Source organism: Acomys minous (assembly GCF_964271855.1).
Source record: "Acomys minous genome assembly, chromosome: 16".
Classification (NCBI taxonomy): Eukaryota; Metazoa; Chordata; class Mammalia; order Rodentia; family Muridae; genus Acomys; species Acomys minous.
The window spans coordinates 131,100-145,510 of record NC_140498.1 but is presented as its reverse complement, the minus strand read 5'-3'; the positions used below and the strand labels follow the sequence as shown (position 1 = coordinate 145,510).

General features: G+C 50.2%; 1 protein-coding gene across 2 annotated transcripts in view; it reads right to left on the bottom strand.

Moving 5' to 3' along the window:
* The window catches only part of SPNS2 (SPNS lysolipid transporter 2, sphingosine-1-phosphate), a 37,913-nt gene that overhangs the window by 5,044 nt on the left and 18,458 nt on the right, over positions 1-14,411 (bottom strand). For both annotated transcript variants that reach the window (XM_084761468.1, XM_084761469.1), the window contains exons 3-8: positions 6,353-6,489; positions 2,022-2,173; positions 1,752-1,818; positions 738-880; positions 300-452; positions 32-221 (exon numbers count right to left, since the gene is read on the bottom strand). In XM_084761468.1, the coding sequence (XP_084617594.1) occupies positions 32-221; positions 300-452; positions 738-880; positions 1,752-1,818; positions 2,022-2,173; positions 6,353-6,489 (842 nt within the window). The remainder of the gene's footprint in view (positions 1-31; positions 222-299; positions 453-737; positions 881-1,751; positions 1,819-2,021; positions 2,174-6,352; positions 6,490-14,411) is intronic.

Below are 14,411 nucleotides of genomic sequence, written 5' to 3'. Positions count from 1 at the left end.
CGCCCCCCAGCCCAACCTCCTGTGGACTCACATAAGCGCCCACAATGCTGGTTTTGGCAGCCACAAAGATGAGGCAGATGAAGATGGCAGATCCCAGCATGCCCACGGCACACACCAGTGGGTCAGCGCGCTGAGTCCGCAGGCGGCACCAGCGAGTGGCTCCCGCGCCTGTGACGACCCCCAGAAAGCCGGTAAAGCAGGTGATGGCCCCAAAGATGAGGCTGTGGGAACAAGACAGTAGAGTGTGATTTGGCCATGGTTGAGACAGTGGCATCCAGTCCCTTGGGTCCAGGCTTTACCTGTCTTTGGCTCCACAGGGCGGGCTGTTGCAAGTCTCTGCTGTCTTTTGTACAACTTGAGCGCGGTGCAGATAGAGGGGAATCCACATGCCCAGGGCCCCTGTGGCGAAGGACACAGCGGATGTGGCCAGGGAGGAGAACACGTAACTGCGGCTGGGGGAGAATCCAGGGAGGGAAACTCAGCTGGAGCAGCAGCCAGCCCTTACTTACACCAGAGCCCAGGAGGCAGCCTGTTCCCCAACAGCTAGCCACCTGCTGCCTCCCCCAGAAAGAAATGTGCTTTCACGGGCCCAGGTGAGGGTCCAGGGTGCAGGAACAATAAACTCTCAGGCCAAAATGTCATTCGGCACCACAGGCAGTGGAGATGGCAGTTGAGTGTGGGTGGGCCCACACTGTCAGCCAGGCCTCCTCCTACCACACCTGCACAGCAGCACTCACTTGCGGATCAGGGCCTTCATGTCTCGGAGCCACGAGGTCCGTGCTTTGAGCTGCCCTCCGAGTTGATCAGCATGGCCTCTCTTAGTGGCTGGGACCAGGATGAGAATGAGCGTCCCTGTGATCATGCCCAGGACAGGGGACACCTGGTAGGACCGGAAATGTGAAATTTGAATGCCAAATTGACCATGTCTATACTCCACAGGAGGGCCCAGGATTAAGAACAGCAGCACATGCCTGTAATCCCAGCACTCAAGGAGGTAGAAGTGGGCAGATAGCTGTGAGTTCAAGGCCAGCCTAGTCTACAAAGTGAGTACAGGACAGCCAAGGCTACACAGAGAAACCATGTCTCGGGGAAAAAAAAAAAAGAATGAAGTCCGCAAGCTTCTCTCTACACATAACCAAACGCCAGCTTGTTTCCCCCAGCTGGGGCGTTGTGGGCTGGGGAGGTCTTCTACATGCACCCCATCCCACCCTATGGCTCACCCTTCCTCCCCATCATAAAATTCCACAGTGGCTGCTTCCTTCCTGCTTTTGAGGAAAAAACACTTTGTCTTAAGCTTCCGGTCCTCTAAGAGACGGGGGATCTCTGTTTCCTCCGATTGCACTGTCCTGGGGCCTTGGTGACTTGCCCCAACCCTCCAACAGAACAGGAAGTGGCTCCAGACCCTAAGGGCCCCCACACAGAGGTCCTGTTCCAACCTCTCCCTAGAACAGAGCCAGGGCTGGAAGCAGGAAGCTGCACTGTGGACCTGGAATTTCCTGGCACGGTGAGAGAGTCCTCATCCTCTCCACTCCCGGGTTGGAGGTAGGGTTCCCACCCTTGACTGAGGCCCTGTGGGTTACAGGACTGTCTGACTGCCCTGAAACCTCAGCCTGAACTGATGAGAGAGACAAGACGTCAGAGCTCACGCTAGTGCAGGGGGACAGTCAAAGCCTGGCCTCTGGGAGCAAGGACTGGAGTAAGGAGCTAAACGGGTGGGGGGGGGGGGGTTGGGTTTAGACCCTAGACCTTACCCTCAGGGCCCAATGCCAGTCTCCAGCTGCCTGCTTTACACTGGAACCCGTGATGTAGCCCAGGCCGCTGCAAACAAGACAGACACATGTCAGACAGAGCAGCCATGCTCAGTGGGAAGTTCTTGCTTTCCTCCCACCCACCCAGCCTATGGAAGAGCAGGTCCAAGAGTCCTCTACAGCAGCTGCCTGGTTCCCTGTGCTTAAAATGGGGTTGGTGAAGTCTAGGGGACCTTGGCACTCTTCCCACTAATTGTGGCACTCCACACTTACCTGCCCAGTGGGATGGCAAAATAGAAGACTGACAGCATAAGTGTGCGCGTGTTCTTGGTAAACAAGTCGCCGATGATGGTGGGTGCTATGGTGGAGTAGCTGGCTTCACCAATACCTACTAGCCCTCGGGACAGGACCAGCAGCCAGAAGTACTGTGGAGGAGGACAGAGGATGTTGGGGGACCCACAATTCCTAGGCTTGCTCATCCCTATCCCATTACACTCCAGTCCTGGCAAGGTCCAAGAGCCAGGGAAGAGATGAAACCCAGGTCTAGCCTGACAGTGGCATAGCCACAGCCCATACAGCGCCCTGGGTACCACTCAAAATGATGGATGTGACTGGGATTGGTCATTCCCAGGTTGGGAGAAGACAGGGTTCTGGGTCCCTAGAAGCACTGGGGGACTATTGTTCACTTGGGGGCATCTTTGCATCTCTGGCCTCACTTCAGGATTCAAAAGTCACCTTTGCTCTGTGCCCCTCCCCCAAGCAGGGAGGCTGGACCAAACCTGACCTCACTGAGTACCCAGAGTGTGCGTGGGGAGTGGGCACTGCTGCCTACTAGGCTCAAAGCTCCTCTCCGAATGCACACATTAAAGTCTAGCAATGGGGGGAAGGGTGTGGCCATGTCAGTTGCCAGTGGTCCAACGCCTTTGATATGGACTGGCCCTCCTCTGGCCCCCAGCTGCCCAGGGCCCGAGAACCCAGGCTGGCCATGGTTTACCTGCCCCACCCTTACTACCCATCTGTCCAGCATTGCCCACATCCATTTCTCCCCTGCTGTCCCTGTTGTCTCTCTCCAGCCATCTCCAGCCACCTCTCCGGACCCTGGCTGTCTCTGGTGGGGACTGCTGACCCTCTGCATTGACCTCATCTCACTCTCCCTGGGCCCTGACAATTCCTTTCCCTGCAGACCAACTGCCCACAGCATTTGCCTGTTTTTCTATTGGGTTGTCTTGTCTTTTTCATATAGATTTATATTTGCTTTTTCTAAATCACAGGACTAGATCTTTTGTCATCTGTGCCTCCATTGTTCTCAGCCTTCTCTTTCCTCTGTTTACCCGATTGCACCATTCACGGGCTTCCTGATACCTAATTTGATACTGTCAAATCTTGATTTTTTTTTCCCCCTCCATGCCTTGTTCAAGAAAGCCTTCTCCAGCCCCAAAGTACAAAAACATCTTATTCTCTTTCATGTTTGAAACAATTTGGAGAGCCATCAATCTTTCTCAACAGTCTAGCATGCTAAGGCAACTCTGTCCCCCCCCCCCCACGGGGCTGCCAGCTTGATGCTGTGTTTGCCCAATCCTGTGCAGGTAAGTGCCAAGAAACAGCACTTCCTGTTCCCTCTGTGCTTCCAACAAATGGACAGAGAGGAGGCTGCTCCACATTTTTTTAAAATCTCACAACATGCTTCAATATTTTTTTGAGATATATGCATGATGACTGATGCCAGTTCATTTTTCTACTAGCCACTCACTATGAGTGCACTCTGAGTGTCTACACAGGGCCAGTGGTGGTCATCTGAGTCATTTCTTCCTTCCTTTTCTTTGTGTGTGTGCACATGAGGAATGTGTGCACGAGTGTTTGCAGGTATACATAGAGGCCAGGAGTCAATGTTGGTGTGTTTTACTCTATTACTGGTCTCCATTATATATATTTTTGAAATAAGGAGTCTCATTGAATCTTGAGCCTACCAGTTTCACTAGACTGGTTGGTCAGTGAGCCCACAGAAGTCAGCTGTCCCCACTCTTCCCAGCCCCAGGATTATAGGAGCACAGCACAACACTTGGCTCTTACACAGGCTTCTGGGCATCCAACTCAGGGCCTCATTCTTCCACACAAGAGCTCTTATCTACTGAGCCATCTGTCCAGATGCTCTTTTTTTCTTTTCTTTTTTTTTTTTTAAAGATTTGCTTTTAATTATGTGTATACGAGTGTGTTTACGTATGGCGCACGCACGAACAGTGCCAGAAGCCAGGAGAGGAAGTTGGATTTCCCTGTATGGGGAGCTGGGAATCAAAGTTGGTTTTGCTTGGAAGAGCAGTAGCTACCCCAAACCACTGAGCTCTCTTTCCATCTTTTTCTCCCCTAGGAGAATCCTCACACTTGTTTGTCCACATTCTGGAGTTTTTCTTGGCTGTGTTCCTCCAGACAGAAGCTGGGCCATGCAGGGACACAGCAGGAATTTACAGTATCTTGCCATTCTGATCTCCAAAGAGGCTCCACAAATTTACACTCCCACCAGCAGCTAGGCGTCTGGGCTTCCCCACAGCTGTACTAACACTTGGTATTGTCAGCCTTTTTAGTTGTTGCCGATCCAGCCGTGTGAACTGTTATCTCATTATTGTTTTGCTTTGCATTTCTCTGATTGCTGCAGAGGCTGAACTATCTCCTCCTCCATTCATTGGCCACTGGGAATGTTCTGGAATGCCTTGACAACCCTTTGCTTATTTTCCTACCAGCTATTGTCTTTGTTGTTCTTGTTGTTGTTGTTGGTTTATAGTTTAGGCTTCTCAGTCTTGCTTTGGCTTTCACTTCCCCATTTGAAGTTTATTCTGCATCATGGCTGACATAGTACCATAATTGATTTTTCAGTCATGAGAGGTCATCCCTTTTCCCTGGAGCCACTGGTGAGAGATGTGCCCTCAGCCAGCACTGCCTCCCCCCTCCCCAGGGCCTTGCTTCATGGATCAATCTTTACTTAGTCTGGCCCTTGGCTGCTTTAGCCAAAATGGCCATTGCTTTGACAACTGATAGGGCAAACCCATTCCTTGTTATTTTTCATTGTTCTTGGCTGCTTGAAGCATTTCCTGTGCCAAATTAACTTTAAAATCACTTTGCCAATGTCCCCCAAAAGCCCCAGTGGTGCTTGGATGGTGATCACAATGAGTTTATAAAGCAATTGAATCTGTCTCTCTCTTTGCCTCTGCTCATCTCTTCTCTCCTACACAGAGGGTATCAAGGCCTAGATCATTATCAGCTGGGGGCAGGCCAAGGCTCAGACAGCTCTGAAGGCTCCACGATGTACTGGGCCTGAAGCTCTGCAGACCCATCTGGTCCACTTCTGAGCATCTGGCTACTCCTTGTTCTTTGGAGTCTGCAAGGGCTCAGGCCTGGCATTCAGGGCCCTCCTTGACCTGGTCTCTGCCTTCCTGTCCAGCTGTGTCACCCTTCTCCTTCTCTCAACACAACACCCCTGCATCTTTGGGTATGGCTTCCTGCCTGCGCCATCATCACTGTAAGTCCTGGCTTCCTGGAAGCCTGAAGCTCCTGGCGTTTTTTTGTTGTTGTTGTTTTGTTTTTGTTTTTTTGTTTATTTGTTTTGTTTTTGTGTTTTGGTTTTCTGAGACAAGGTTTCTCTGTGTTAGCCTTGGCTGCCCTGGACTCTTCTGTAGACCAAGATGGCCTCAAACTCACAGCAATCCACCTGCCTCTGCCTCCCAAGTGCTGGGATTAAAGGCATACACCACCACACCAGCTTCAGTCCTGTTTCTCAAGGACAGGGATGGACAGAAAGTTCTTGAGAACAGATGTTGGCTCTCCACAGACACTGTCACATGGCTGGATTCTCCTAGCCATGAGAAGCTTACTGCTCTCATGAGACTACACAGGCTTTCTCGGAAATAATGAAGAGAAAAGAGAATTTTCTGAGTGCTGGCCATGCTCCATGGCCGGTTACTCATCAACTCAATTACTTCTCACAGAGGGCCGGCCTTAGTAGGATTATTCCCATTTTAACAATGAGGAAACTGAGGCTTAGAGACGTGAAATACATCTCTCCAGGTCACAAAGCTGAGCGGCCAACAACATTGGGATATTCAGCCCAGGACTGTGAAAACCAACAGGATTTTTGAAAATACTTCAACGATGAGTTGATGATTGCATCTCTAGGACTTGGATTCAAGGAGTTGACTGGTCATCAAAGAGCAAAATGAGCCAGAAACAGAGAGTCAGAGACTAGCTTAGGTTTGTACAGCAAGAGAGCTGAGAGGGGCCAGGATTGGAAGCCAGGCCCTTATTCCTAGGGCAGACTTATTCGCTGTTCCTGGTATCCTGTCAAACTACAGGCTGCTCAGAGAGTCAAGCTACCATGCAGGTCTGCAAGCCTCTTAGTCCAGGTCAGCAAAGAGAAGGCCTTGTCTGTGGGGCTGGTTTATAATTGAACCCAACTCATGGCTTTGCCTTGGGGTTGAAACTCAGGAGCAGTCCTCAGTCTACAGAAGCACAGACCAGCACTCCCTGAGGGACCTGCACATTGGATGTGAGGGTGGGTGGGAGTAGGGGGGTGGGGTGGTGGTGGGAGGTAACAGGAGCACCATGGGGGACCTCACCTGTTGAGGGATGAAAGAGCTAGAGAAGGTGACGGCCGACCAGAAGAAGATGCCGCAGCTAAGGATCACCTTCCTATTGAAGCGATCACCCAGGTAGCCAAAGATGGGGGCAGCCACCATGAAGCTGCAGATGAACACTGTGGAAAAAAGAGAGGAGAGCTGGAGGGTGTACTGGTCCTGGCTAGGACACAGCTCAGCCTGGATCCAGGCAGAAGCAGCAGTCCTGGGAGGACAATTTCAGCGCCTGGCACACAGAGCAGGCAGGGTGTATGTATGGGACTAAAGGATTTGGGGACTTCATTTCTTCTATTGCCCCCAGCTTATTCCATATCCTCTGAGCCACAGAATGCTAGTGCAAGGCCTACCACACCACCTCCAGGGGTGTCCCACCTATAGATGAAGGCAAGACTTGGGTAGAAGATGACTTACCAAGGTCCTACTGGCAGTAAATGTCCCAGTGGAAATGGATTCTTTGTCTGCTTTGCCGTTTGTTTTGCATGCTTGCTTTTTGAGACAAGGTTTCCTGTAGCCCCAGCTGGGCTTAACTTTGCTATGTAGCCAAGGATGACTTTGAACTTTGGATCTTACCACCCTCTATTTCTCAAGTTCTAGGTTTAGAGGTGTGCACCACCATACCTAGTTTATGTGTTGCTGGGGATCAACCCCAGGGCCTCATGTACACTAGGCAAGCACTCTACCAAAAAGCTATATCCCCAGCCCACAGTGCTTCATTTGTTTTGAGACAGGTATCACTATGTAGCCCTGGTTGTCCTGGAGCATGCTATGTAACCCAGGCTGGCCTCAAACTCACAGAATTCCTCCTGCCTCTGCCTCCCGACTGCTGGGATTAAAAGTGTGTACCACCATGCCTGGCCTGCGTTACTCTCTGTATTACACTTGAGAGAAGGGCTGGAGAGATGGCTCAGAGGTTAAGAACAATTGTTGCTCTTACAGAAGACTCAGGTTCAATTCCCAGCACCCATGTGGTAGCTCACAATTATATGTAACTCCTATGCCAGGGGATCTGATGTCCTCCTCTGACTTCTATAGTCACCAAGCACACATGCAGTGCTCATACATGCAGGGAAACATTCATACACATAAAATTTTAAATCTTTACAAATATGAAAGAGAAAGAGAGATTCAGACAGGTCAGGGATCTAACTACCTAAGGTCACTCAGCAAATCAGGGCAAACTTAGTCTGGACAATCTGCAGGTCACTCTGCCGCCCTCACTCCCAGCAGGCTGCAGAGGCTAGCCTGAGCAATGTAAAGCCTGCCGTTCGCTTATTCACTCAAGCATGCATGTATCCTATTCACTCAGCAGCTAGAGGGACGGGCACATCTTAGTTACTATCCTATTGCTGTGAAGAGACACTGTAACAAAGGCAAAAGAGAGCATTTAACTGGGGACTTCCTTAACAGTGTTGGAGGGTGAGGTCCAGGACCATCATGGGGAGTGTGGAGGCAGCAGGCAGGCAGGCATGGTGCTGGAGCAGTAGCTGAAAGCTCACGTCTTATCCAAAAATTGGAGGCAGAGAGCAAGCTAACTAGGATGGTGTAGGCCTTTGAAACCTCAAGGCTCATCCCCATGGTACACCTCCTCCAACAAGGCCACATCTCCTAATCCCTCCTACACAGCCGGCCAGCTGGGAACCAAGCACTCAGATCTGTGAGCCTGTGAGGGCCATCCTCATCAAACCACCACACTTTGATAAGTTGCCTTGGCTATGGTGTTTCTTCACAGAAGCCAACTAGTAACTAAAGCTGGGCATCTACAACATACTAGCATTAGGTGTTTGGGAATCTGAACACAAGATTTCTCCCTGCCTGGACTAATAGTCTAAGAAAGAAAAACACATAAATAGCACAATAGCCAGCAATCATTAACAGGTTGTGTAAGATAGTGAGGAATGCTAGCCGGATCAAAGGACAGGTACAGGGGTTAGAGAGATGTGTATGTAGGACCAGGGCCTGGGGAAAGGGGTGGCAAGAAGCAGCCACTGAGCAGATGGAGGAAGGGCATGAAGATGTGCTAAAACCCAGAAACCAAGCTCACAGGGAAGATCCTATAGCCACAGTGGAATTAATATACAAGCAAGGGGATAACAGTCAGGATGCAATATGAATAAAGTATAATAAATAAATAAATAAATTTTTTAAAAATCTGGCAAAGGGGCTGAAGAGATGGCTCAGCAGGTAAGAGTACTTGCTGTTCTTCCAGAGGACCTGAGTTCAATTCCAAGCAACCACATGGTGGCTCACAACTATCCACAATGAGATTTGATTCCCTCTTCTGGTGTGCATGAAAACAGAACACATATATGAATGATAAATAAATGAATCTTAAAAAAAATATCTGGCAAAAACAAGTCATCCCATGTGACTGAGATACGGATGCTGCATTGGCCATTCCTGTTTGGATCCCCTGAGAACATCTTTCGCTGTTGCATATAGCCAGAATCTAGTGTTGCCTCAGAGTATGAGGAACATTACAATAAATTTTTATGCAAAATAGATGTATAAAAGAGAACACAGACCATACAGTATTAAAGAGTCTGAAAAGTTTCACCTCAGCAAAGAGCTGCAGGAGGCAAGGAAATATTCACATAAGTATTGGGGGGCGGAGGCAGGAGTGCACTTAACATGTTTGAGGGGCAGGAAAGAGGCCAGAGTGTCTGCAGCAGAAGGATGGAGGGGGGAGGGGTGGAAGACGCGGTTGAGAGGCCAGATAGGGTGGGATCCTCCCTGGGCAAGACAGGGGATGCTGGACAAAGAACTAATGACCTGGTTTTGTTCTGCTGGGACAAGAGCAGGGCAGAGTCTTCAGGGACTTAGAATGCCAGCGTTGGCGATGGGCGGGGTTTGGTGTACCCGGTGAGATAAAGAGGCGCAGGTAAGGCAGGGTAGAGGCCAACCGCACAGAGAGGCAGCCCCCTCTGTCCCGTGGAAGGCAGTCCCACTGCCAGCCGGCAGATGGCCAGACAACACTGACCTCTGCCTGCTGGGCTCTTGTGTGCTTAGCAGCCCCTGGGGAGACACTATTTAGGAGGGAGGAGCAATGAAGGGAGGAGGGATGCCGTGAGCAGGGCAAAGTGGGCTGTGCAGAGTAGCATGAAGGGTCCTTCTCTCTGCTTGACTTGAAAACACAGGTTGGGGACCTAGTAATTCAGGTCTGTGTTTTAGGCTTTGGGCACAATCAGATCATATGCCTCAGAGACACCCTACCTGGGGTTCAAACCTGGCTCTGGCCTTCTTAGCTAGGATCCTTCGCCAGGTCACAATATCTGTGTCTCAGCTTCATTGGTGTGCTGGTAAATGTGTAACAACAGGTTCTCTAAAAACGGGGCAGAGGAGGGGCTCCAAGATGCCTCGGGATTGTGTATCTCCACAGTGTAAACACTCTCACCCAGCTGAGGCCAAGCTACCAAAAAAAATGTGAGGCTCAGAGTTCAGTACCTTGTCCAGTCACGGGAGTTTCCACCATTCGGATAAAAGGAGTTTACCTTAAGCACACTGATAATAGCCCAGTGTAGCAAAGTAATTAGGAAGTGATGAGCTCTGAGTACTTATCAGCTTCTTTTAATACAACTCACTCAGTTGTAAGTTTATATAATTTAGTCCTGAACAATGGCTGTGTCTAACAAGCAGCTCACACAATTCCTAAAAATTTAACAATCAACTCTCATGAGCCAGCCTGAGCCAGCTCTCCACGCCAACTTCCTCATCTGTAAAATGAAGATAAAAATAGCTGCTGCTCTGGTGGCTTGAGCACTGGATGAGGCATTGCGGGGGAAGGTGCTTCACGCCCTGCCGTGGAGGTGCAGCCTGGGTCAACAAGGCTCTTGTTTACATTAGCCAGGGCCAATATTATTTCCTTACATCTACAGAAAGAATGCTTTCTTGTCCGCCGGCCGCACCTCCCAAGATCTGCCTGTAGCTCAGATCAGGATGTAGACAAGGAAAAGCTTAGTCGCAGCAATGGGCTTACACATGTTTAGGGGAAGAGGAACAACTGCCTTCTGTATGCCTGTCTGAGCTGGGTGGGGAGTGGACAGAGGAAATCAGAACAGGTTGTCTAGCCAGCATGGAGGCTCATCCATGAATTGCACAGTTCGATGTCCTTAAAGCCTCGGTACCAGTAAGGAGGACCAAACCCTGCTGATGTCAAAGTGGGCAATGAAACATGCCTAGGAGTTCACAATAAGGACTACACTATATATATGTGTGTGCATGTATACATATACATGTATGTGTATATATATTTTTCAAGTCTTCTAGTCATACTGTGTGATGGTTAATGTGGCATGATGCTTATTTTTTTGTTTTGTTTTGTTGATGCTTATTGTTAATAACACCTACAGTTGTCACTGATGCATCACTTATTACAGATCAGGCCCAGACACACTCTTGGCATATGCATTCATTATCTCAGTCAATTCCTGCTCTTAACTTCGTCTTACAGAGAAGTGATGTCACATGGCAACTGTATGTCTGAGCCAGAATTAAACCTTAGTTTAGCTGACTCTAAAGTTCCTGCTCTAAATCACATCACTCGGTGCTAGACTGGGAAGGAGATGGTCCCCACATATGGCCCAGAGGTCAGAGAATGTTCAGGGTGTGCCGGAACAGCAGAAGATGGGTTAGGCTGTGGTATGAGAGGACCACTGAGGGAGACAAGGCCCTACACACCAGGACTGGGCTCCCATTCTGACCCACAGCATGTCCCTATCCCACCCTTATGAGGAGGAGCATTTGGAAAAGCTCCCCTGCCTTTGGGCCATTGAAGGAACCTGAAGCAGGTACCCAGGCCTTGGCCACACTGCACTGTCTTCAATAGGGCAGCCTTCTGGCTCTCCCACTCATGGATTTTTGCTCATGCAGTGGGCAGGGCTTACAGGGTAGGCTCCTGTAAACAGCACTGCACCTGTTTCCACCTGCCACCATTTTTGCCACGCCCCCTCGTCCTCCACTGTATCAGGAAACTTGAGCCTTGTTTTTCTTCACCCACATTACAGCTGGGACCACCAAGGCCCAAAAGGGTAGAAGAATACACCAAGGATGACATAGCTAGCTCTCCCCACCTAAGAGCTTTTCCCTTAAGAACAAAGGAATCCAGGGTCAGGAATGTGTCGGTCATCCCTCAGGCTCCTCCCAGCCCTCAGGGACATTGCTGGCCAGCAGAGGCAGGCAATGCACTGTCAGGATAGGGACAGGAGGAACAGCCCAGGCAAAGGACAGTGGACTATGGCCCCTGGAACAATGGGCACTGAGAGGCTTACAAAGCGAGCAGGCGGCTGTGCTGGAAATAAAGACCAGCAAGGGCGAGAAGCTTCCTGCGCTGTCCACCCTGGCCCCATGGTCTGTGTGGGAGGAGAGCTTTCAGACCAGACTGGCTGCCCCGCCCCCCACCTCAATGTAGGCAGAGTGGCTTTCCCGGCAGTTCCCGCATACAAGAGGACATCCTGTGGCCAGAGTGTGGGGAACACCTCACTCAGCTCACGCTTGCTGAGCCCACAGGTCTCAGACAATGGAGCAGTAGGGCAAGGAGCCAGGCAGAGGGGGCAGGGTACCCTGGCTACTGCTGATGGGAGGAGTTCAGCTCAGCATCAGAGCTCAGGCGCTAAGCCTCACTCTCCTTCACAGAGCTGGCTCAAGGCCATCAGAAAAAGATGGAAGGGAGCCTGGGCAGGGTGTGTGTGTGTGTGTATGTGTGTGTGTGTGTGTGTGTGTGTGTGTGTCTGTGTGTGCCAGGAATCTAGAACATGGATGATGCACATATGTAATCTTAGAACTTAAGAGACTGAAGCAGGAGATTGCAAGTCTGAGACCAATTTGAGCTACAAAGCAGGTTCCAGGCCAGCCTGGGTTATATAGCAAAGACTTTGCCTTCAAAGTAAAATGAAAATTGCTTAGGACATAGCTCAGTGACGGAACACTTACATGTTGGATGACACTCCTGAGGTGTCATCTACCTCCTGTGGCTGACACAGGGCTCAGTGTGCTTACAACATTCCAAAGGTGGGAGCAAAGTCTCACAGGGGCCCTGCGTGTTACAGGCAATCACAGCAGTAGCCCTATCCATGGTAGGAGATGCCACTCTCACCACACAGGCAGGGTCACCTGTCTCACCCCAGAAAGTGGCATCAAGAGTAGGAGACGGCAAGGTAGTTGCTAGCGAGCCACTTTGGCCATGGAGCCTACCACCTGCCCCTTCTTGGCCTCGCTAAACCAGGGCTATGTTTCCCAAGTCCAGATTCCAGCTGGCTGCTATTTCGAGAAGACACATCACACTCCACATCCTGTGGGCAGGGAGGATGCTCAGACAGACGTGGGCAGCCTCTGCCATCCAGGCCCAGCCCAGGCCACCCTAGGCGATGGGAAGACACAGGACACACATAGCCTCACTGTGGTGCCTGGGGTCCCTCCACACTCAACCCTCATGCAGGAAGAACAGCTCTCCTCACACTCTACTTTAGACAGAAAGCCTCTGCAGGCCTCTCCGGCCATAGGTGGGTGGCTATGGGGCTGCCCAGCTTTGCCTGTGGACCCTAAGTCTGCTGAAACAGAACATGATCAAGATGGGCGAGGAGCAAGGCCTGAAGACACTGTCTGGTTTCACTCTGAGCCAGCTCTTCCTCCATCTGTACCCATCCTGGCACTTCCTGTAGCCCCACAAACCCTCCAACCTCCTCTGCCATCCATTCTGCACTGGGCAACAGCGTGAACATGAAACAACTACACGGACCTGCCCTGCTCCCAAGCTTTCTCTGGCTCTCTATTCTTCCAGGACAAGGACCCAGGAGGAACCTTAGGCAGCCTTTAACCCCTTCACAGGAATGTCCTACTGATTCTTCTGCCTCCTCTTCCTCCAGTCTCCTGTTGGGAAGGCTCATGGCTGACCAGTCACAGGTCACAAAGACCAGGTAGCATCACAAACAGCCATCACACTTACTGCCCCTTCTCTGTGTTACACTGACACTGATTCCCTCAGGTTCATCTTCTAATTTGTTTATTTTCTCTTCAACTGGGTCTAATTTACTCATTAAGTCATCTAATATTCACCTTATTTTGTACTTAGTTTTTTAAAAAACTTCTATTAATTTCAGGTATTTTAAACATCTTCCTCTTCTCTTTTCATTTTTTGCTAATATATATTAGCACATATATGATCTATATCATAACTTCCTTTGAGCTTTGCAAACTAAGCATTTCCAGGGCTTTTTTGAGACAGGGTCTCACTCTAGCTCAGGCTATCCTGGAATGTGTTCTGTAGCCCAGGCTAGCCCAAAACTCACAGTAATTCTCCTGGCTCAATCTCTTAAATGTTTGGGAGTTCAGGTGTGAGCTGCCATACTTGGCTAGTTATACCTATTTTTAAAAGTCACTAAAAACAAGACTACTCTCTATAGTTCTTCAGGCTGTTTCCAGAACCACGTGCCTGCCTCCCACAAAGATGAGTTGCCTGTGGCCTCTGTTTTTTCCCCTGGTGCTGAGAATGGAACCCGAGGCCTTGCCCCTGTGAGGCAAGTGCTCTACCATTACATCATATAATCTGTCTTGCTATGTGCACTATTCATTTTGAATGTGGGCTTGTCTTCAGGGAGAGCTGTCGCCTGTGTCCATGCTGGCTCTGGATCACGAAGGCTTCCCTAAAGAGCCACTTGGATTGACTTTCACTGGGGTCCCTGGAAACAGATGTTATGAGCAGCAGTTCTAGGGCACTGGGACTGGCACCAGGGTCTTTGCAGAAAGCTGGAGGCAGGCACTCTACCATCTGAGCTGCCTGCCAGCCTGGACAAGCTTGGGATCAGAGAGTGTCCCTGAGTTCTGCAGGGAAACTGAGTCAGCCTCGTGACCCTGGGAGCCCAGGCCAGCATTGGCCCAAGCTTCCGGTAAAAAAGCCCCCAGCCTGGAGGATGACCAGCAATGCAGTGGTCTAACTATAGAACTAGCCTACGGGGATGCCTGTTGTGTTAGCCTGCTTTTGCGTACGTTTGAAATTCTGTGAAAATGTCATTAAGAACACTGCCAAGTGCCCAGTACATACAACTGCCCT